We start from the raw sequence: 24398 nt of genomic DNA, 5'->3' as shown, positions 1-24398 counted from the left end.
TAGGTATAGAAGAGATCCAATCATACCTCTGTACAACTTCTGATCTACCTTCTTACTTACCTCATCCTTACCTAGGACACATGTTGGATGCATAGGAGTTTTGGCTTCTTTACTTTCAGAAAGATTAAACTTCTTCAGAAGTTCTTTCACATACTTCGTTTGATGAACATAGGTTCCATCAGAAGTTTGGTTGATTTGAATCCCAAGGAAATACTTGAGTTCTCCCATCATGCTCATTTCAAATTCAGCCTGCATAGACTCAGCAAATTCATTTCCAAGTGTAGCATTAGATGTTCCAAAGATGATATCATCAACATATATTTGACAAATTAAAATATCCTTTTTAAAGGTTTTACAAAAGAGAGTAGTGTCCACTTTTCCTCTAGTGAAACCATTTTCCAGAAGGAAAGAACTTAAACGTTCATACCAAGCTCTAGGATCTTGCTTCAATCCGTATAATGATTTCTTTAATTTAAAAACATGATTTGGAGACTTGGAGTCTTCAAAATCAGGAGGTTGATGGACATAAACTTCTTCATCTATATAACCATTTAAGAAGGCACTCTTGACATCCATCTGATAAAGAGTGATGTTATGTTGAGTGGCAAAAGAAATTAATAGACGAATAGATTCTAACCTGGCCACTGGTGCAAAGGTTTCTGTGTAGTCAATCCCTTCTTGCTGACTATAACCTTGAGCAACCAGTCTGGCTTTGTTTCTTACCACTTCTCCCTTCTCGCTTAGCTTGTTTCTGAATACCCACTTAGTGCCGATGATGTTAAATCCTTTTGGTCTAGGAACCAAGTCCCATACATCATTCCTTGTAAACTGATTGAGTTCTTCTTGCATGGCAATTATCCAGTCTGGATCTTCTAGAGCTTGATCAACAGAAGTTGGCTCGATCAAAGAAACAAGACCTAATTGATAGTCTGCATTGTTCTTAAGGAATGCCCTTGTTCTGATGGGATCATCTTTCTTCCCAAGGATCACATCTTCTGAATAAGCTGAAGCAAGTCTAGGTGATCTTCTGATTGTTGGCTCTTCGGAAATCCTGAGATTCTCTAAGGATGCAGCAACTTCATCTTCTGATCCATTGCTTCTGAGATTGCCAGCTTCTGCAGCTTTGCTTCTTTGTTCTACTGCTTCTGATATATCAATATCAAAATCTGCAAAATTCTCAAACTGCTTTGGTTTTTCAAGACCAAGCTTATCATCAAACCTGATATTGATTGATTCTTCTACATTCAATGTTTCAGTATTGTATACTCTGTAGCCTTTAGAGCGTTCAGAATATCCAAGAAGGAAACACTTTTGTGCTTTAGAATCAAACTTACCAAGATGATCTTTAGTATTCAAAATAAAACATACACATCCAAAAGGATGGAAATATGAAATGTTGGGCTTTCTGTTCTTCCACAATTCATAAGGAGTCTTATTTAGAATAGGTCTGATAGAGATTCTATTCTGAATATAACACGCAGTGTTTATTGCTTTTGCCCAGAAATGCTTAGCCATATTGGTTTCATTGATCATGGTTCTGGCCATTTCTTGTAGAGTCCTATTCTTTCGCTCTACAACTCCATTTTGTTGTGGAGTTCTAGGACAAGAGAAATCATGGACAATACCATTTTCTTTGAAGAACTCCTCAAAGAATTTGTTCTCAAATTCACCACCATGATCACTTCTAACCTTTATGATTTTGCACTCTTTCTCAGATTGGATCTGAGTGCAGAATTCAAAGAACACTGAATGAGACTCATCCTTGTGTTTCAAGAACTTTACCCATGTCCAGCGGCTATAATCATCAACGATGACTAATCCATATTTCTTCCCTCTGACAGATGCTGTTTTGACTGGGCCAAACAGATCAATGTGCAAGAGTTCTAACGGCCTTGAGGAAGAAACAACATTCTTAGACTTGAATGCAGGTCTGGAGATTTTGCCCTTCTGACATGTTTCACAAAGAGCATCTGATTTGAATTTCAGATTAGGGAGTCCTCTGACCAGATTTAGTTTGTTAATCTGAGAAATCTTTCTCAAACTAGCATGTCCTAATCTTCTGTGCCAGAACCATTGCTCTTCAGAAACAGACATAAGGCAAGTCACCTTCTGCTTCTCAAGATCTGAAAGATCAATCTTATAAATGTTGTTCTTTCTCTTGCGTGTAAATAGGATTGAGCCATCCTTCTGACTTACAGCCTTGCAAGACTTTTGATTGAAGATTATATCATAACCATTGTCACTTAATTGACTTATGGACAATAAGTTATGCGTCAATCCTTCTACAAGAAGTACTTTAGTTATGGAAGGAGAGTTACCAAGACTTATGGTTCCAGAGCCAATGATTTTGCCCTTCTGATCTCCTCCAAACTTGACTTCTCCACCTGGTTTAAGCACCAGGTCTTGGAATGTAGACCTTCTTCCCGTCATGTGTCACAAGCACCCAGAGTCCAGGTACCATGACATTTTGCTTTTTGTCCTCTTTGCCGCCAAGGATATCTGCAACAGAAATTATCTTCTCCTTAGGTACCCACAATTTCTTGGGTCCTTTCTTGTTAGTTCTCCTCAAGTTCTGATTGAACTTGGGTTTAGAAAAATATTTAACAGGAGGAACAACATGATATTCTTTAGGTTTGTCAGCATGATATTTCTTAGGATGTGTCACATGCTTCTTGGTGTGAACAGTGTTAAACTTCTGTGCATGTGAAGTGAGCCTAATATCATGAGCATGGCCATATTTGAACTGATCATACAATGGCTTGTATGTGATCTTCAGATCATCAACAGGTTCAAATTTATGTGAGGTATCACCCTCATAGCCAAAACCAAACCTTCTGTTTCCAGAAACACCATATATCATAGAAGCAAGATGACTTCTGCCAATACTTCTAGATAAGAACTTTCTGAAGCTCGAGTCATATTCTTTCAGAATATGATTCATGCTAGGAATGGTTTTTTCTGTTTTAGAAGGAGATCCACTATTTTTGGATAGATTTAAAACTTTTTCCTTCAGTTCAGAATTTTCCAGTTCCAGCTTCTTTGTTTCAAATTCAAACTGCTTCTTCAGCTTTTTGTATTTGATACTAAGATGAGCCTTGAGTTCCAGAAGTTCTGTTAAACTGGAAACTAACTCTTCTCTAGATAGCTCAGAAAATACCTCTTCAGAATCTGATTCTGATGTAGATTGTGATCCATCATCTTCTGTAGCCATCAGCGTGAAATTGGCTTGTTCTCCTTCAGAGTCTGATTCTGATTCAGAATCGTCCCATGTTGCCATAAGACCTTTCTTCTTATGAAACTTCTTCTTGGGATTCTCCTTCTGAAGTTTTGGACACTCGTTCTTGTAATGTCCAGGCTCATTGCACTCATAGCAGACAACCTTCTTCTTGTCAGATCTTCTGTCACCAGAAGATTCTCCACGTTCAAATCTCTTTTAACTTCTGAAGCCTCTGAACTTCCTTTGCTTGCTCTTCCAGAGTTGGTTTACCCTTCTGGAGATCATGGACAGTTCATCTTCTTCTTCAGATTTTGATTCTTCAGGATCTTCTTCTCTAGCCTGAAAAGCGTTAGTGCATTTTTTAACATTAGATTTTAATGCAATAGACTTACCTTTCTTCTGAGGCTCGTTTGCATCCAGTTCTATTTCATGGCTTCTCAAGGCACTGATAAGCTCTTCCAAAGAAACTTCATTCAGATTCTTGGCAATCTTGAATGCAGTCACCATTGGACCCCATCTTCTGGGTAAGCTTCTGATGATCTTCTTTACATGATCAGCCTTGGTGTAGCCTTTATCCAGAACTCTTAATCCAGCAGTTAGCGTTTGAAATCTTGAGAACATCTTCTCAATGTTTTCATCATCCTCCATCTTGAAGGCTTCATATCTCTGGATTAGAGCAAGAGCTTTAGTCTCTTTGACTTGAGCATTTCCCTCATGGGTCATTTTCAATGACTCATATATATCATAGGCAGTTTCCCTGTTAGATATCTTCTCATACTCAGCATGAGAGATAGCATTCAGCAAAACAGTCCTACATTTATGATGATTCTTGAAAAGCTTCTTCTGATCATCATCCATTTCTTGCCTCGTAAGCTTTACGCCACTAGCTTTCACTGGATGTTTGTAACCATCCATCAGAAGATCCCATAGTTCACCATCTAGACCAAGAAAGTAACTTTCCAGTTTATCTTTCCAGTATTCAAAGTTTTCACCATCAAATACTGGTGGTCTAGTATAACCATTGTTACCATTGTATTGCTCAGCAGAGCCAGATGTAGATGCAGGTGGATCTGTTGGAATTTCACCGGCCATATTTTACTGAAGCGTTTTTCTCTTCCTGAATCTTTTCTAAACACGGTTAAGTGCTTGCACCTTAGAACCGGCGCTCTGATGCCAATTGAAGGATAGAAAAACACTTAGAAAGGGGGGGTTTGAATAAGTGTAGTCTAAAAACTTGAATGATAAAAACAATTTGCACAGTTATTTTTATCCTGGTTCGTTGTTAACTAAACTACTCCAGTACACCCCCACGGAGTGATTTACCTCACCTGAGGATTTAATCCACTAATCACAACAGATTACAATGGTTTTCCACTTAGCCCACGACTAAGTCTTCTAGAGTATCCTGATCACAACCTGATCACTCTAGGAACAAATGCTTAGACACAAGCTAAGACTTTCTTAGAGTATCCTGACCACCACGTGATCACTCTAATTACAACTGCTTAGACACAAGCTAAGACTTCCTAGAGTATCCTGATCAACACTTGATCACTCTAGTTACTTACAAATTAATGTAATCAAATAAGAGTTTTACAATGCTTCTGAAAAGCTATAATCACAACAGTGATATTTCTCTTAAAGTTTAAGCTTAATCTCACTATTATATTACAACAGCAATGTAGTGAGCTTTGAAGAAGATGAAGTTTCTGAGCTTTGAGTTGAACAGCGTTTCAGCAAGTTTTTCAGAATAAGTTCGTTCAGAATTGGTAACCTTGCTTTTCATCAGAACTTCATATTTATAGGCACTTGAGAAGATGACCGTTGGGAGCATTTAATGCTTTGCGTATTCCGTACAGCATTGCATTTAATGTTTCACGCTTTTGTCAACTACCTCGAGCCTTGTTCACGTTGTGTCTACTGACGTTGCCTTTAATAGCTTCCAACGTTCCTTTTGTCAGTCAGCGTAGCCTGCCACCTGTACTTTCTTCTGATCTGATGTTTGTGTATACAACGTTTGAATATCATCAGAGTCAAACAGCTTGGTGCATAGCATCTTCTTGTCTTCTGACCTTGAAGTGCTTCTGAGCGTGATACCATGAGAACTTCAGTGCTTCTGCTTCTGAACTCAAGTTCTTCTGATGCTTCCATAGACCCATGTTCTGATTCTGCCTTGACCATCTTCTGATGTCTTGCCAGACCATGTTCTGATGTTGCATGCTGAACCTTCTGAGTCAAAGCTTTTGAGCGCTGATTTGTGCATACTCTTTATATATATTTCCTGAAAGGGAAATTGCAATGTATTAGAGTACCACATTATCTCATACAAAATTCATATCCTTGTTATCATCAAAACTAAAAATATTGATCAGAACAAATTTTGTTCTAACATTATGGATTTTTTTTTATATGAGGCAAAATATGTTGCAGTCTCTTATGTTACATGTTAAACACTTTGGTTGGGGATGCTACTTGAAGAGTTCAATGTGAATAATCATGTGCAAATCAAGTTACTAATGGACAATCAATCAACAATTAATTTGGAAAACCATCAAATAAACCATGGTAGAAGCGGACACATAGATAGAATGTACCATTTTCAAAGGGACAAAATTTATAAAGAGAGATTGAAAATTGAATATTGCAAAACTAAGTGACAATTGACATTCATGCTGAAAAAACCCTTAAAACATACTATATTTAAAGATCTTAAACGATTAATGAAAATAAGGAGCTTACATAATCTAAATTGTGAAGAATTAAATATGATTGTTGGTGCCATTTTGAAAGTGTTGCACTTGTAATTTGCAACACAAATTAATTGTCACAATTTTATAATTAAGTTTGTTAGTTAATTTTAGGCTTTACCAATCACTTAAAAGTCTATTTTAGCAAGCATTTTTAGTAAGTATTAACTACAAAATAGTTAAATGCACCATAAGGTGCATGTGTCTAAAACACATCTTCATAAAAATAAGTTGATGTGGTTTAGCAAACTTGTGTGGAGTTTGTTAAAATACATCTAGTTATTATTATATGAAAGTGAGTTTTAACAAGCTTTAAGTAAAAAAATAGTTCCGAAGATGCATGTTGCTAAAATACCTTAACAAACTTATATATATATATATATATATATATATATATATATATATATATATAATTTCAAACACAACCTATAGGTGGTGTGGCCAAGGGTGGATGGTGGCTATAGGGTTTTTGATAATTGAAGAAACGACTCTTTTGTCTCCATATTGTCACTATATAATATGGAGAGGTCCATGCATATCCATATAGTTTGCACTATCACAAAACTTTAATAATGCAAAGAACACCACGACATGACAATCCACACTAGCTAGCTAGACGCTCCTCCTTGAGACAAGCTCATATATCTACCCCATAACCCTTCTTTTCTCCATCTTTATGTATCAATGTATATATCCAAATAAATTAATAAAAGCATGTAGAAAATAATTAAAATTTTATATGTGAACCTTTGAAAGGGTCTACCACAACAAGAAAATCTTAAATTAGCTAGGGCAAATACACTAGCTAATTCGTAGCTAATCTCTATCAAACAAAAATAGTTGGAGATTTGTTGGGGATTAACTACAATATATGCCCTAGCATGGATTGAGTGGCTAATTATCTTGGCAAAAAATTTCTAGCAAAATTCAAACTAATATTAAATTATTCCTAGCTAAACCACAACAAAACAGTAGCAAAATTTCGAAGTTGAACTTTTACTCCCCAACTAAACAGCTACAGTATGACTACGAAAATATCATAACAAATCTCAAGCTAAATATTTAGAACAATTTTACAACTACTTTTTATTTTCTTTTTTAAAATAAATCTTAATTAGACTAATTCATATTTTTATAATTATTTAAATTAATTAATTTATTTTTAAATATAATATAATTTTTACTTTATTACTAAAATAAAAATACACTAGTCATTAAATAACCAAAAAAATTAATTTTTTAATATATTTAACAACACTGAAACATTAAACATCACAATAATATTCTAAAATCAATTTTTTAATATATTTAACAATACTAAAACATGATACATTACAATAATATTCTATTTTATTTCCAATTCAGAAATCACAACTCAGGTTCTATATTAACTCCGATTTCCAAAATAGGTGCTTTTTGCATAGATCGAATCAATGAAAGAATTGGCTCCAACATTGGCAACATACCCAATAAACACATTAGTCAAACCGCCTTGCCTCCGTCTTCTCAACATTTTCTTGTGGAGAAGAAAATTCTTTACCTTTCGCAATAAATCAAAGTCATGGAGTGAGGACATGAAAAATAGACATTGATATGTCAATTACCATTAAGTTACAGGAAAAGAAACAAACATCTATTATATGTCAATTATCTCAGCATTTGATAATCCAATCAAATATTATTTAATATATGGCCATTCTTACAATATCTACACAAGCAATATTCTTTTTTTGTAAGGCATGTATACATAAGCAATATAATTAATATTTAATACAAATTGGTATACTGATTATCTTGTTGATTACACTAACATTACAAAATATCATTGGTTAAAAAATACCCTATACTAAAAATAAATAATCACATGTGTATATTACTTTGTTTAACAGTGAGATATACTTGCAGATGGTTATGATAAAATAAGCTTTTTTTAAGTAATAAAATAGAAAGATAAAAAAGGACCTAGAATTGCTTATTAGATAACGAGTACCACAACATGTTGTTCCAAAAGATAGTTGAAAGTATATGCCTTCACATTTGTAAAAACCAAACATCATGACAGAGTCATAAAAATGTTTTGCATTGGACAATGAAGATAAGTTAAGTGCATAATAAATTAGGGTGAAATCCAATAGATTCAAACCTTTTGGATCATTGTTGGCTAAAGCTTAAACTACTAAAGTCAAGTCTGCAATCAAAGATTAATAAACATTAGATTCATAGTGTAAGGAATATTGATCCAAAATTAACTTATCTGTTCAACTTCAATATATATTAAATTACTCTCACCTCATCCTTTTGATCTTATGACAGCTATAACAAATGTGTTATTTACCAATAATAAGAGTATCAAGATCTCCACCTTCTTCTAGATCCTGACAGCACCTTAATCATATAAAAAGTAAAATCAAATGTGTAATTTACTAAAATAAGAATCTAAAGATACCTGATCAAACCTCTTTAGGCATAGCATGTTGTACACAAAGATAAATAGAGAAAAATAGAAACAGAGAATGACAATAGAGAAAATACACCATATATTAATTTGAATCTCGCATACCTAGCTGATTCAGCTTCACCTCCTTGAAACTGCTAAAGAAATTAAATTGAAAAAAATTAATAGCATTAAAATGTAACTACATCATTGTTACAATAGAGAAAAGACAATGTATATGTTAATCTGAATCTCGCACACCTAGCTGGTTCAGCTTAACCTCCTTGAAACAGTTAAAGAAAATTGAAAAAAAAAATTAATAGCATTAAAACGTAACTACATCATTGTTTACTTAATCATAAGAAAAAACACAAACCATGTAATAAGAAGAACCATGTTGGAGTAACTCGAGGGTGACACACCATTCATCGGTGAGAACTCGTTGGCTGGAGGAGTCAAATAGAACGACACCATCTCCACAATTTGCATGAACATCGAAGGGTCCCACCTTAATTTAGAACATATTGTTGTTAATTATCACCCTACACTTTGTATTCTATAATTCACTCATGAAAATTGCCAACACCAAGTTATTTACAAGCTTTAATCTAAGAATCTCTCATTAAAGAAGTTGAGGTTGTTTGAGTTACAACTCCTGGAATAGCAACTTTAGTAAAAATAACAGTCTCCACATATGCATGCACAAGAGCAAATGCAGTAACTTATTAAGTTTTTTACTTTGATTTACCACTAGTTGTATACACTAAAATGAAAGAGAAAACATAATGCATTAAGAAATTTGACTTCTTTAAAATAGTGTATTAGTCGATTCTTTAATACCTCTCTGTATTTTGTGTTTCCATGATTGCCAACACCAAGTTCTTAGAGGCTTTAATCCAAGAATCTCTTAATAAAGAAGCTGGTGTTGGTCGAGTTACAAAGCCAACTGTTCATATATCTTGGTATCACATCACGGTCGAGTTGTTGTAAATAATTAAGTAGAGGAATGTTACGCATAGTAATCTGTCACCTGCAATTGTCACCGTGATTCAAAATCCAAATTATAGACAACAAAAACCCTAATTCACATTCTTGTTCTAAAGAATTTACCTCGCCGGCTTAAAGTTTCATTTGGACATGCTCAAAATGAGTTAAAAAAGACATCTTCATATGGAAACCTGGAAGAATTAATATTACAAACATGAACAGAGATATCAAATTGAAACATAACCAAAGCATTATGCATTATCATCAAAATAAAAAAAGCAAAAACTAATATCAAAACAGCATCAAATTAAGACAAATATTCCAAAAGCAAGTGAATCTTAGTGTTTGTTCCAAAGAGAAAGCTATTTAGGACTTCAGATATGGTGATTAAGTCTTCAAATCCATTGGAACTTTGTACATGTCAATGAGAAAAGTAAAAAATTGTAAACAACACAACATTCTAAATCCATTTATAGCATTTTCATTCATCTCACTGAGGCAACAAACTCTCGTTTGCTGTCAACTAATTTTGTCATTTTATATAATGTATTTGATGAGTCTAATGTGTACTCCCTCCCTTCCTAATTTGTAGTTTCACTTGTTGTATTAATCAAATTAATCAAATTAACGTATAGTCGAAATAACAAAAATAGTTGATATACTGATATGGAAGACAATGGAAATACTCAGTTTTTCTGATGCGTAGAGATAATCGATATGAGTAGTCTGGCCTTGTGAATTTAGCAATGTGAACAAAGATTTGATCGCATACCCACTCAAACGTTACAGAAATCTTTGATTGAAGAACAATATAATTAACATCAATTAAAGTTAAACCCTAATTAAATTCCAACACTATCATATCGAAGAAATAGATGCATTGCTGAAAATAGCTGTCGAGCCATGTCGATAAACAGGATTAAGCAAAAAATATTGATAAACATGAATCAACCAAAAAACACAGCGAAGATAGGAGACTTTACGCAGATCGGTGGGTGACGCAGATTGAAAAGCGCAATCGAAGAAAACAAACCATACAGATCGGTAACAAGAGTCAGATCTAGGTCGTGATCGGTGGCGATATTGAGATTGATCTCGAGATCGAGATTGCGATCGGCGAGATTGAGATTGAAATCGGCGAGATCGAGATTGCGATCGGCGAGATTGAGTTAGAAATCGACGAGATCGAGATTGAGTTTGAAATCGACGAGATCGAGATTGAGTTCGAAATCTGAGCGTATGTGAAAGAGAACGTGTTAGGTTTTTTTTTTTCCTTAATTATTATTATTTGGTGAGACAAAGCGTTATTAATTTTTTTTGGTTAATTGTTTTTACTACAAAAACTATATAAATGATTTTTTATTTTTTAATTTTATATTTGCATTCATAAATGTTTTTTTCTCCTAAATCAAAGAAACGCTGAAATTAGAATAAATCAACATTTTATTACATTTGTAAAAAAATATAAGTTTTTGCTATAGAAATTTTATTAGTAGCTAAAACACATTTAATTTGTCTCAGATTAACTTGAATATTTATTTGTAGCAATATTTTGGTAGCTAATATGATATTTTCTTGTAGTGTACAATAAACACTGGTCTGCATTGTCTACAGAGTACAAAACATATGTTAAATCAATTGTGTTTTGTGGGATTTATTTCTTTTGAAAATGACTAAAGCTAACGGGTATGATGATGATCAATATCATATGTGTGCATGCGAAGCTTGGTAATTATGAGGTCTAATTGTTAATTTAATTAGGAAGAATCAAAGTAATCATTTGGTTTGGACTGTAAACATGATATTCATATTCATTATTGGGAAAGCTAACACCACCTTTTGATTTTTGAATAAACACCACTTATGCCCCAGCAACAACAAGAACAATAAGCAAAAAACTAAAAAGCGCTTAGGAAAGATAACAAAACTCATTTAAGCCAACCATTAAGGAAAAGGTAACACAATTAAGACTAATATCAAATCATGTGCAATTAAGACTCATCGAAGCTAATTATGATGGGTAATATTGTCTAGTATAATAGTAATTATCTTACTACTGTTCGTTGGTGACGTGAGCCACTTTTAGTGATGAGAGAATAAAGGAAATAAGAATTATATTATTCACTTGAATTGTATAAATAATAATACACACTATGACTATTTATATACAACTCTGATTGAGTTTGAGCTTACACAACTTGAATTATACTCCCTCCATTCCAAAATAAGTGTCACATTTAGAAAAATTATTTGTTCCAAAATACTTATCACTTTACTTTACCAATGCAATTTTAATCTTTATCTTCCAATTATACTCTATAATTAATATTCTTAATTTATTATTTTCTCACTTTACATTAATGCTAATTTGAATACACCAATAGTTGATAAAGATAATTAAGTAAAATTACTATTCTCTCTCTTTTTTATTGCATTTTTTAATCTAGGTGAAATTGTCAACTATGTCACTTATTTTGGGACGGCTGAAGTATTTGATATTATTAGATTAGATATTATATCTAATATCTCGATAATATCTCAACATAACCCCTTATAATCCAAGTTGTCGAACATACTCTAAAAATAGTCAATCTGAAATATTCCTAATTTCTTTTTCAAATATAGGAATCTGTCAATCTTCAATCCTTTAGTGAAAATGTCGACCAATTGTGCTTCACTCAAGCAATGCCTAACTTCAAGTTCACCTCGATTTACCTTTTCCCTCAGGAAGTGAAATCTAGCTTCAATATGCTTACTCCTTCCATGTAGAACTGGATTATTCGCCAGATTTATGCTGACTTGTTGTCGATTTGCAACACAAGAGGTTTCTTTACTTCGACCTCCATTTCTTCAAGTACTGATCTAATCCCAATTGCTGGACATGTAGCATAGGATCCTACTATATATTCTGCTTCACACGATGATAATGCCACCACAGGTTGTTTCTTCGAACACCATGAAATTAAGGCACCAAATACTTAAAATAAATATCTAGTTGTGCTTCTCCGATCTTCCTTATCTCCACATCAATCAACATCTGAAAAACAAGTAACTGTTGCTTCTTTGTCTTCAAAGTTTCGTCGAAATAGAATTTCATACTCTATTGATCCTTTTAAGTATCTTAAAATTCTTCTTGCAGCCTTCATGTGTGACACTTTTGGTTCACTCATGTATCTGCTCACTGATCGGACTACGAAACCTATATCAGGTCGACTGTTGCACATATATGCTCATGTACCAAAATTGTGAGATTAGTAAGCAGATACACCTCATAGATCCCACAATTTGCTTGAACAAACTTACATCGACTTTGTCTTCATCTCCATTCTTCTCCAACTTCAAATTCGGTTCGACAAGTGAGGATGCAGGATTCGAATAATCCATTTTGAATCTCTTTAGTATCTCTTTAATATACTTCCTTTGATGTAGCACCATACCTTGCTTCAACATTTGAAATTCCATGCCTGGGAAATAATACAATTTTCCTAGATCCAACATTTTAAACTCCTTCATCACCACCTCTTTGAACTTCAACAAGTTTTCCAAGCTATTTCTAGTTACCAGCAAGTCATCGACATATAAGCAGTCATCGACATATAAGCAGTCATCGACATATAAGCAGATGATTTTTATGTCTTGTGCTACAACCTAAACTTAGACACCATACTCAGATTTGCATTTAACAAATCCTAATTCGACTAAGTATGAGTCAATCTTCTTATTCCATGCCCTAGGTGCCTACTTGAGGCCATAAAGCTCTTTGTGCAACTTATATACTTTACTCGCTTCCTTTTGAATCACAAACCATGGAGTTTGAGTGACATAGACCTCTTCGTCTAAAAGACCATTCAGAAATGTTGATTTCACATCTAAATGAAATATCGATCAGCCTCGACTGTATGCAAATGCTACAACTAGTCGAACAATCTCCAATCTTGCTGGAGCAAATACTTTAGAGTAGTCGAGTCCTGATCTTTGAAGAAAACCTCGAGCTACTAATCTTGCTTTATGTCTTGCTATTAAACCATCAGCATTGTGTTTCAACTTGAACACCCATTTTACTTCGATAGCTTTTGTATGTGCTGGAAATTCGACTAACTCCCATGTGTTGTTTATTTCGATTTCCTGTAACTCTTAGACAATAGCTAACTTCCACTGTTGAGTTTTTAAAGCCTCGTTATAGTTGATTGGTTCAACACCTGCAAGTAAAGCAAAATACTAATTCTCCATCTGGTGTGACTTCATCATCACCAGCCATTTCATGGTCTTGAAGTCTTGCTGGAAGAATTTGAGTTCTTTGAGGTCTTTGGCTTGTATCAGCTACACCCTTTTCGACTTCAACTATGACGTGAATATTGGCAACCGCTTCGACTTCGACTAGAGTTTCGAAAATTTCATCAACTCCGACATCAGCAGTTTCTTCATCGAAGTTAGAGCTCACCAATGGCTTGTTAACTGAATTACTCGAATTCCAATCCCAAGTAGAATTTTCATCAACCATAATATCTCGACTCAACACAATCTTTGTATTAACTAGATTGAACAACCTGTATGCACTAGTCTTGTGATATCTTACCAGAATCATAGGTTGACTCTTGTCATCAAGCTTCCTTCTTCTTGTATCAAGAACATGAATGTAACACATAAAGACAAACACCTTCAAATGAATCATTGATGGTCGTTTTCCACTCCACACTTCTTCAGGAACCTTATTCTTCAATTTCTTGGTAGGGCACTTGTTCAGGATATAAACTGCAGCTGAAACAACTTTACCCCATAAAGACGTTGGCAAATTCTTCTGCTTTAGCATGCATCTCGCCATATGCAGTATGGTTCTATCTCTTCTTTATGAAATTCCATTATGTTGAGGCATATAAGGAGCAGTTACCTCATGATCGATACTATGTTCTGGACAGAAATCTTCAAACATATTGGATGTGTATTCACCACCTCAATCTGTTCACAGAACTTTGATCTTCTTCTCACTTTGGTTTTCGACAAATATCTTGAATCTCTTAAATAATTCAAATACTTCTTCCTTTCTCTTGAACACATAGATCCACAACTTTCGACTAAACTCATCAACAAACTAAACAAAATATTTATTTCCACCAATGGTATGTTCTTCGAATGGACCACATACATCTGAGTATACCACTTCGAGTATGCAGGATGATCTCATTGGCATAGTCGAAGCGAAATGATTTTTGGATTGCTTTCCAACCTAACAACCTTCACAAAATTTGTAAAGCATCTCAAGACTTATAATACCAGTAATCATATCTTGATTAATGAGTTGATTGAGTAATCGAAAATTCAAATGTCCAAAACTCAAATGCCACAGCCAACTATCCTTGTGTTGGACAACCGTTTTTAGACATTGTACTTCAATCGAACTAATCTTGGTCTTAAATGTCTTGTTCTTCAACAAAGGAGATTTCAAGACCAAATTGTTCCGTGTGGAACAATTTTAAGGCTCCATATTTCATGACAACTGAGAAAACTTTTTCGATCAGTTGTCCAACACTTAGCAGGTTGCACTTCATTCCAGGTAGATAGATCACATCTTTGATCATATCTTTCCCTCCATTACTCATTTTAAAGACTATGTTGCCAGTACCTTATTCTTGCAACAAACTGTTATCATCAAGTTTTACCTTGCTCTTCTTTGACTCGTAGAAATTTGCCAACCATACCTTTTAACCAGTCATGTGATTCGAGCAGCCTGAGTCGAGAAACCAAATTTTGGATTAGAGATGGTTATCTGTAACTGCAGCCATAACCACCATACCTTCAAAATCATCTGAATCTTGGCGTGAAAAGTTCGCTCCTTCGTCCTTGACTTTTGTCAATCCATTGTCTTTCCTGTACAAATAATGTTTGAAAAAGTTACCCCACTTCTCACAGTTATAGCACTGCACACCTTTCTTATCTTCTTTGTCTTTTCGATAGTTTCTACCTCATTTTTTCAAGGATTTAGAAGTTCTATCTTCAACCTGTTTCTTGTGAGAGTTCGACCAAGGCTTCTTGCCTTGGGTCTTATTGACTTTGCCTTTGAATTTGTTGGAACCACCATTATTTTTCCATGAATAAGCCCGTAAAGCTTGTATCGAATCTTGCACTAATTTCCTTTCGACAATCCTAATCTCATGTGCCTCCAACAAACCAGCCAAATCTTCCAATTTTAGGGTTTCAAGTTTATTGGATTCTTGAATAGCTACGATAACGTGATCAAAGTGAGAGGTTAACGTACGCATTACCTTTTCAGCTATGATCTTATTAGTTAGGGTTTCACCACAATCCTTCATAAGATGGACAAGTTTATGCACCTTCGACACATACTCTGCAACCTTTTTCGTCTTCTCCCATCGACAATAATTCATATTGTCGACGCAAGGTATGCAACTTGATAACCTTGACTTTATCACCTCTTTCATAATACTTGACAAGAATATCCCATGCCTCATTCGCCGATTTAGTATGAGAGATTCTATCGAAGTTAGCCATATCGACCGCTGTCTGAATGCAATACGCAACATAGCATTCCTTCTTGGCTTCGGCATGGGCAATTTTCTGTGCGTCGGATGATTTGCTGTCAACACATGAACTTCATTAGTAACCACTTCTGGAGTTTCATGAAAGCCAAACAAAGATTGCATCTGTTTTCTTCATCGAATCCAATTCTTGCCATTAAGCATTGGAAGAGAATTCGAAATTCCATTAGTACCATTCATCTTTGCATCGATTGATTTACGTTCCCTAGAAACACGACCACTGGCGTGAAATTCTTAAAAACACAATCAAGAACAATAACCGGAAGCTCTGGATACCAATTTGTTAGTGCGTGAGACACTTTTAGTGAGGAGAGGATAGAGAGAATAAAGGAAATAAGGATTATATTATTCACTTGAATTGTACAAATAATGATACAGACTATGACTATGTATATACAACCCTGATTGGGCTTGAGCTTACACAACTTGGATTATATTTGATATTATATCTAATATCCCAATAATATCTCAACAACTATGAATATGCGTTGTACCTTAAAAATTTAGATGAAAAAAGAGGAAATGGAATGATGCTTTTCAAAAATACATAAGGGATCCAAAGAAATAAGGTGCATACGCTCACCCAATAGATGGCCACCAAAACGGGAAAGTTTTCACGTCTGGAAGCCAGGTGTGAAGACGATAAATTGATTTATTTTCCCAAGAAACGCCATTATAAGGTGCATTAAATACTAGCCATGCCGCTTCCATTTCAACACTCAATTTGATCAAAGTGATTGACGTTTAAATGTCTAGAAACATCATCTTAAACGGAAACGTCTCTCCATACCTTTTAAACCCATGCCACGCAAACACCTTTCAATGAGGGATTCACCTTCTAATTCAAACGCCCTCAACTAAGGGACTCGCCCTTAGCTGAATGACTCGCCCCTAATAGAGGAACGCCTCCACCAAACGGGAGATTTTTCTTAGTCGAGGGAACCGTTAATAGGAAGAGGGGCACACTTTGAAGAGAGGAGGGTGGTTTTAAACACTTCACCCTTAAAGAAAAATCCTTGTGCTTGAGGGACTATGAAATATTATATTTATAAAAATCTTAGACTAGGGCGCCCTCACCCCCAACTTTGTCACTCAGGTTGAATCTAAGGGACTCGCCCTAGGGCCTCCGTAAACGCGAGAGTCAAGGAAGAGAGAGTTTCCTTTGACCCCTAGAAGATAGGTGGTCAATAATCCCTCCTAATAAGAGGGGAGTGGTTAAGACCATAAAATATGGTAAAATATATAGGCTCAAAGGTGAACTCCATAAATATCTCACCCCTCAAAGGGAAAAAGGACAACACTCTAAGTCAAACACATTCTCCATAAATCAAAAAGCACCATGCTTATTATAACCATAACACATGACTAACTTAACTTCTTGTCTGCAACCATGTTGCATCAGCCACCAACATGGCCTCCCACCTTATGTGAGTTGGTCGTTAAAAAGCCTTAAATACGACCATACAAGGCTTCTCGCCGCCCGTGAGAAAGCTTTCACCACCAAAATATGTTATACACCTACTAAGGCAGTTGAGTCTCCTTGCCTCCGCAGGGGGGACATGCACACCTTTTATTTTGACATGTAAAATAGGTTACTCTAATTTGTAGGTCTTCAAAGATTCTTTGTTTGCATAAATCAATCAAGATGATCTTGATGGTAAGGTTGTGAAATGTGTCTTCAATGGTTATCTAGATGGTGAGAAGGGTTACGAGCTGTGGGGAGTTGAATATCGAGGATCAAAGCTCAACATAAGAAAATGTACTACTTTCATTGTGTTTGGAAATAGAGGAAGAGTACAAACATGGAGATGAAGGTATTCAAAAATATGGTGGATAAGACATAGTTTTGGGTGGGGGTTTCTAGTAATAAGACTAAGAATGAGTAAGAAGTTAAGGATCCTAATCCTAATCCTAATCCTAATTATAATGAGGGAAATTTTATGGTGATCTCTAATTATCATTTAACTCATGATAAAGTAATGAAAGAAATTGTACCGTGTCAAGGATAGCGTTATGATGGCATTGGTTGTTATCTTTTGAATTTGAATGAAAGGTTGAAAGAATAAAAAATATTAATATTTAGGGAGGTATTCACAAGCTAATGGAATCGAAGATGATTGAAAAACCATACTTATGGGTTTTTTAGACTACCTAAACATGAAAAGGTGGTTGAGTGAGGGTTTATGCAAGTGGTAAGATCAAGTTTTAAGCGTGACTTGGACTTGATCAAGGCTATTGAAGATCAAATTTTAAGTGTGACTTGGACTAATCAAGGTTGTTGAATAATGATTTAAATTTAGAGAAAGCATCAAGATTACCATCGGTTTTGAGTCAAATTGGAGATTTGTGGAAGTGTGTCTCAATCACTCAAGTGATGAGGGGAGAAATTTTTTTTGGCACAATTTACTTTAGTAAAATTTAAGTGCTTTGTCAAAGATTGACTTTGTCAATATTCAATAGATTGACTAGTGAATTGTTAACGTGTTAACTTTCATCGGTCAATGAGTTGTCTAGTTAGTGGTCAAGAATTTGACTCGATCAACGGTCAATAGTTTCAAGAAAAATATAAAGGTTCTAAATGACCAAGCTTATGAAAATAATTACATTTATAAATAGGATGATTGGTCTTCTTCTTAGAAAGGAAAATACAAATAAACGATTTATTATGTTGTTAACTAGGGATGGAAATAGTACACATACCTAACGGGTACCCTAAAAAATATCAACAACGGATAGGATAAAAACACACAAAATATCTATGGGTACGTGTAATTACTGAAATTCTAGCACTTGCAACACAGAAGTTTCAACATACACAATGTTAGGACATATGTTATAACATCACCTGCTGAGTGCTGACAAAAAACAAATTATGCAGAAAAATAAATTGTAGAAAGATAAACAACACAATCAATTATTAACCTAGTTCGGTGCAACGTCACCTACTATGTGGGTTACCAAGCCAGGAAAAAATCCATTATAATGGTATTAATTTAAAGCCTAAACAGCCCCAGTTTACAACTTATCACCTAATCACTAGTGTTATGCAATTTCTACTTGGGAACCTCCTACATATGATAACCCCCTCTCACTTCCCACAATCACCTCCGTGACTAAAGATGGTTACAATCCCAACAACTATACTAAAAACAATCACAATCCCAGTGACTAGAAGAACCATAAAGAAAGATTACACTTTTTAATAAATAATACATGGTCTTGCTTAAAAACTCCAACCAAGAACAATACTCAACTCTTTTGCTTAAAAGCTTCAAGAGTGAGAACAATAGCTTGATATATAATCAAGTAACAATCAACCAACTTCAATGTATCAAAATATACATGAGTGATATACAAACAAAAACAACAAAATCTAAACCCTTATTTGCATCCATGGTTTCCCTTTTGTGAATGCTTGCTATACTAAATTTAGCAAGTCCCCTTTAATAGATTCTTGCAGTATGGGCTTGGACTTCTGAAACGAAACCAATCTTCTTCTCTTGAATCAGTTGCATGATCTTTACACAAAATAGGAACAAATTAAATTAAATCAAATCTTAATTTCCTAAAAATGTCTCAAATATCCTTTTTATCGAACCAAATCAAATCTACATTTTTCCTAAAAACTCCTTGATTGGATGCCCCTGTATGAGTGCCTGAATCTTCCATAAACTCATATTTTTCAATCAAATCTTCAAGGATTAAAATCCAATCTGAATTGTCATGATGTTCTGGTATAACTTGTCACAACATCTGGCGGAACATCTATCAAAACTCATGACAGCAGAACCTGTCATGAAAATCGGTCAAGACGTTACAACATCTTGCTCAACATCAGATAAGAACTATGTTTTAGCATAGTTAATGCCAACCATAAAACCAGGATCTAACAATCCCCCCTTTTGGAAAATTTTGGCTAAAACAACCAAAGCACTATTAAGTCATGGAGATAGGAATATAACCACAAACAAAGGTGACAGATGTTCAGACATATGTTTTGACATCACATAACCACAACTCTTCAGAGCTTGTACAATGAGACAGGTTCATTATTCCCTTTTCATACAGAACCAATTCTCCCCCTCAAAGGGAAAGCCCAAAAAATGAACTATCCAAGTTCATACATCATAGACACATGCAATCGAAGATAATAAAAGCCTCACTTCAGGAAAGATATGAGAACAGCAGGTAAGACATCATGCACACAAACCCTCCATATCCAGTAGTAGCAACATTACAACACAATAAATAAGCATGACAGACTATCATGATCCCCCTAAATAGTTACATCCAGCAAGAAACCACAATAGCCATTCTTCCCTTAGTAGTAGCACAGTCCTATCAGCATGCTAGTCAACATGTCAAGACATGTGTCATAACAGCAGGATAAACATAACACACTAACACTTTACTCCCCCTTTTTAGCCAAAAATTGAAAAAGAGTAAATGTAAATACAAATGGAAGCACACACATTGCACAAAAGTAATAAACATAAATGGAAGCACACAACTCTTGATCATCCTCAGGTGGTCTTCCACCTCTTACCCCTGTCAAAGTTCCTTCTGCACTCCTTGTTGTTGTCTTGATGTAACCTTCTGTTCCATCCCTTGAATATAGCAATTGCTTAGGCTTTCCAAGCACCATAAAATAGAGGAAAGATGCAATAGAAGTTGTACTCCTCCATAGTTGTAATTTCTATAACTCCTCAATAATGTAGATTCACAGCTCACCCCTAAGCTTCTCAAACTAATTTGCATCCAAAGATTTGGGAAAAATATTAGCCAATTGCTTTTCAATGGATATGTGCTCCAGAATAATCACCTTATCTTCAACAAGATCTCTGATAAAGTGATGACGAATGTCAATGTGCTTGGTCTTGCTATGTTGAATAGTATTTTTAGAAATATTGATAGCACTCAGATTGTCACAGTACAATGTCATGACATCTTGTTTGATATTATATTCCTTTAACATTTATTTCACCCACATTAGCTGTGAACCACTACTTCCATCTGTAATGTACTCATCTTCAACAGTGGACAAAGAAACATAGTTCTCCTTACTAAACTAGGAAATTAAATTATTTCCCAAAAAGAAACACCCACCAGAGGTGCTTTTTCTATCATAAACACTACCATCCCAATCTGCATCACAATACCCTATCAGCATGGAACCTGAACCATGAGAATATAACATACCATAGTCACTAGTGCCATTAATGTACTTAAAAATACTTTTCACTTGTTTGATGTGACTTATTTTTGGCTCAGCTTGATATCTTGCACACACCCATAACAAATGTGATATCTGGTCTGCTAGATGTAAGGTAAAACAAACTACCAATCATACTTTTGTATGAACTTTGATCAACAACAATACCTTCTTCATCCTTTGATAATTTTAAGTGAGTATGAGCAGGTGTCCGCTTGTGACTTGCATTTTCCATACCAAACTTCTTCATAATGTTTTTCGGATACTTACTTTGAGAGATGAAGATAGAGTCATTCATTTGTTTTACTTGAAGTCCAAGAAAGTATGTTAATTCACCGACAAGACTCATTTCAACTTCTGACTGCATTTGTTTGATAAAGTGTTTCAAATTCTCTTTATAATTCAAGAGTTGACGGCTAAACCCAATTCTAGTATGTCTTCTTCCTCCTCTTACCTCTTGAAGAATATCATCCAGCACATCAGATCCATTATTCAACATTCTAACACCCTGGATTACATTATCAAGTTGCGATGTTAATATGGTTACTTTATTTTGGAGTTCAGAATTATCAGCAAGGTATTCTTCCTTCTCAGCCTTAAGCTTAGCTATGATCATTCTTTGTTTCACTCTTATTTGATAAACTTCCTCACTTTTGTTGCATAGCTCTCTGTAATAGGTAGTCAATTCATCATGAGATATTTCTTCACTTCTAAAATCTTCCTTAGAATTCCATCTACCTGTTAAGGCAATCACGGTCTTAGCATATTCTTCCTCAGCAAATTCATCATTTGACCAAGAAACAGTCAGTCCTTCAGGTTATTTATTGAGATGGATAGGACATTTTGTTCTAGTGTGTCCAAATTCTTCACATTCAAGGAACTGAATTCCTCTACTTTGATCAGACATCTCTTTGAGTTTATATTGTAACTATGGTTATTGCTGATGTCATAAGAGATGTTTTTGCCATTTGATATTTCCTTTCTTTCTAGTCTATATAACATTCTTTTGAATTGACTTCCAAGTAACACAACGGTGTCTGATCTTTCCTCCGAATCCATAGTACCAGAAAATTATTCTTCCTGGAGCTCACCCGATAAATAGAATAGGGTGCTTGCTCTGATGCTAATTGAAATTCTTGCACTTTCAACACAAATATCAAGATAGATGTCTCATCACACACAATGTCAGCAAAGATGTTATAACATCACCTGCTGACAGAAAATAGATTGTGCAGAAAAATAATTTACAGAAAAATAAACAACATAATTAATTGTTAACCCAGTTTGATTCAACGTCACCTACTCCGGGGGCTACCAAGCCAGGAATGAAATCTACTATAATAGTATTAGTCTAAAGCCTAAACAGTCCTAGTTTACAACTTATCACCTAATCACTACTTATAGGAAATTTCTACCAAGGAACCTCCTAGATATGAGAACCCCTTCTCACTTCCCACAGTCACCGCAATGATTAAAGACAGTTACAATCCCAACAGTTGTACCAAAAACCAATCACAATCCCATTGATTGGAAGAACCAAAAATAAAGATTACACTTTCCAATAAACAATACTTGGTCGTGCTTAAAAGTTTCAACCAGGAACAATACTCAACTCGTTTCCTTAAAAGCTTCAAGAGTGAGAATAATAACTTGATATACAATCAAGTAACAATCAGTCAACCTCAATGCATCAAAATATACATGAGTTACATACAAACAAAAACACTAAAAAGACTCCTAAAACATAAACCCTTATTTGCACCCACGGTTTCCCTTTTGTGAATGCTTGCTACATTAGGTTTAGCAAGTATCCTTTTATAGATACTTGCAGTATGAGCTTAAACTTCTCAAACGGATCCAATCTTGTTCTCTTCAATCATCTGCAAGAACTTTACACAAAATAGGAACAAATTAAATCAAATCAAATCTTAGTTTCCTAAAAAAGTCTCAAAGATACTTTTTATGAAACCAAATCAAATTTGCATTTGTCCTAAAAACTCATTGATTGGCGCCGGATGTATGAGTGTATGAATCTTCCCAAAACTCATATTTTTCAATCAAATTTTCAAGGATTAAAATCCAGTATGAAGTGTCATGATGTTCTGGTATAGCATGTCATAACATCTGTCAAAACTCATGACAACATAACCTGTCATGACAGTTGGTGAAGATGTTACAATATCTTGCTCAACATCAGATAAGAACCATGATTTAGCAAAATTTATGCTAACCATATAATCATGTATCTAAAAATTACCCACTAAAATAAGCGGGTATGGGTGCGGGTACGAGTATTTTAGTACCCACCCCATCCCATACCCATACCATATATATTTATATATTTTTGTTTATATTATTATATAAAATTGTATACCTATAACTTTAAAAGAAACATACACACTATTAAACTATTACGCATTTTGATATAAGTGCTCAATTTTTTCATAACTCAACAATAAAAATTTAAAATTTTTGTTCATGTTGTTAAAAAATATAAAATGATATGATATTTTTTCATTTATCAATTTGTTTTTACTAGAACTGCGGCTAACGAGTATGGGTAGGGTACTTAGGTATCCATAGGGTACGGGTATGGATAGAAAAGTTGGTTCCCACTCGGGCACGGGCTCAGGTACATGGATTTTTCCAAGCGGATATGGGGATGGGTACTACAGTACCCTTCCCAAACCTTACCCATTGTCATCCATATTGGTAACCAAATCCACTTTTACTATATGAAGTCCTTTGATTATATAAGATTAAATCTAGATTTCCTTTGCCCTTAGTAAATTTACCTAGGGTTTAATGCAAACTACTGACTTAATTTTTCAAAGAATCATAGATTTCTCATTTATTATATATTAACAATTTCCTTCTAAAAACGACTAATTCATTTTCAAGCATTTCATTACTATTTTAAAGAAATTTAATATGATCTTTAAGCTTGACACTTAATTGAAACATTTTTCTGTAGGAAAGAGTAGTTACCTTATCATTGCTTTCTTTGTAGGTAGCTTTGAAGCACACATGTTCCTTTTCATCTTTTGTTAATCTTCTCGAAGATGATTCATGGCATTCTCTTTATGAGGCTTTGAATAAATCTTTACATGAATCCTTGGTTGATGAATTTGAAGTTTCTGTTTGATTTTTCATATGTTGTTTCATGTGATGCCACCAAGTTTTTGTATGTTGGAATGAACTCTTGCTATAAAGATTCTCCAAAAAAAATTTTCGATGATGATATTTC

At 34.6% G+C, this 24398-nt stretch overlaps 1 protein-coding gene and 1 long non-coding RNA gene across 17 annotated transcripts; both read right to left on the bottom strand.

Annotated features, from left to right (window-relative positions):
* Nucleotides 1–7060: 7060 nt before the first annotated feature.
* On the bottom strand, nucleotides 7061–10680 carry LOC131626064 (uncharacterized). 16 transcript variants are annotated; one of them, XR_009291032.1, is made up of 8 exons: nucleotides 10369–10675; nucleotides 9509–9576; nucleotides 9239–9428; nucleotides 8775–8906; nucleotides 8525–8556; nucleotides 8254–8349; nucleotides 8108–8152; nucleotides 7064–7993 (listed from the first exon to the last, which is right to left on the bottom strand). It is a non-coding gene; the product is annotated as an uncharacterized LOC131626064 (long non-coding RNA). The 16 variants fall into 16 exon arrangements; XR_009291033.1 differs by having other exon boundaries at nucleotides 7072–7504; nucleotides 10369–10674; XR_009291035.1 differs by having other exon boundaries at nucleotides 7064–8152; nucleotides 8525–8553; nucleotides 10369–10674.
* A 4455-nt stretch (nucleotides 10681–15135) lies between these two features.
* LOC131626050 (uncharacterized) lies at nucleotides 15136–23385 on the bottom strand. Its single transcript, XM_058896867.1, has 7 exons — nucleotides 23301–23385; nucleotides 21606–21889; nucleotides 21230–21512; nucleotides 21046–21114; nucleotides 20928–20952; nucleotides 15828–15977; nucleotides 15136–15250 (listed from the first exon to the last, which is right to left on the bottom strand). Exons 1-7 carry the CDS (start codon nucleotides 23383–23385, stop codon nucleotides 15136–15138), a joined length of 1011 nt encoding a protein of 336 aa, XP_058752850.1.
* Between the last annotated feature and the right edge of the window lie 1013 nt (nucleotides 23386–24398).

The sequence above is a fragment of the Vicia villosa genome, unplaced genomic scaffold (genome assembly GCF_029867415.1).
Source record: "Vicia villosa cultivar HV-30 ecotype Madison, WI unplaced genomic scaffold, Vvil1.0 ctg.000256F_1_1, whole genome shotgun sequence".
Lineage (NCBI taxonomy): Eukaryota > Viridiplantae > Streptophyta > Magnoliopsida > Fabales > Fabaceae > Vicia > Vicia villosa.
This window is presented reverse-complemented; position numbering and strand designations above follow the sequence as displayed.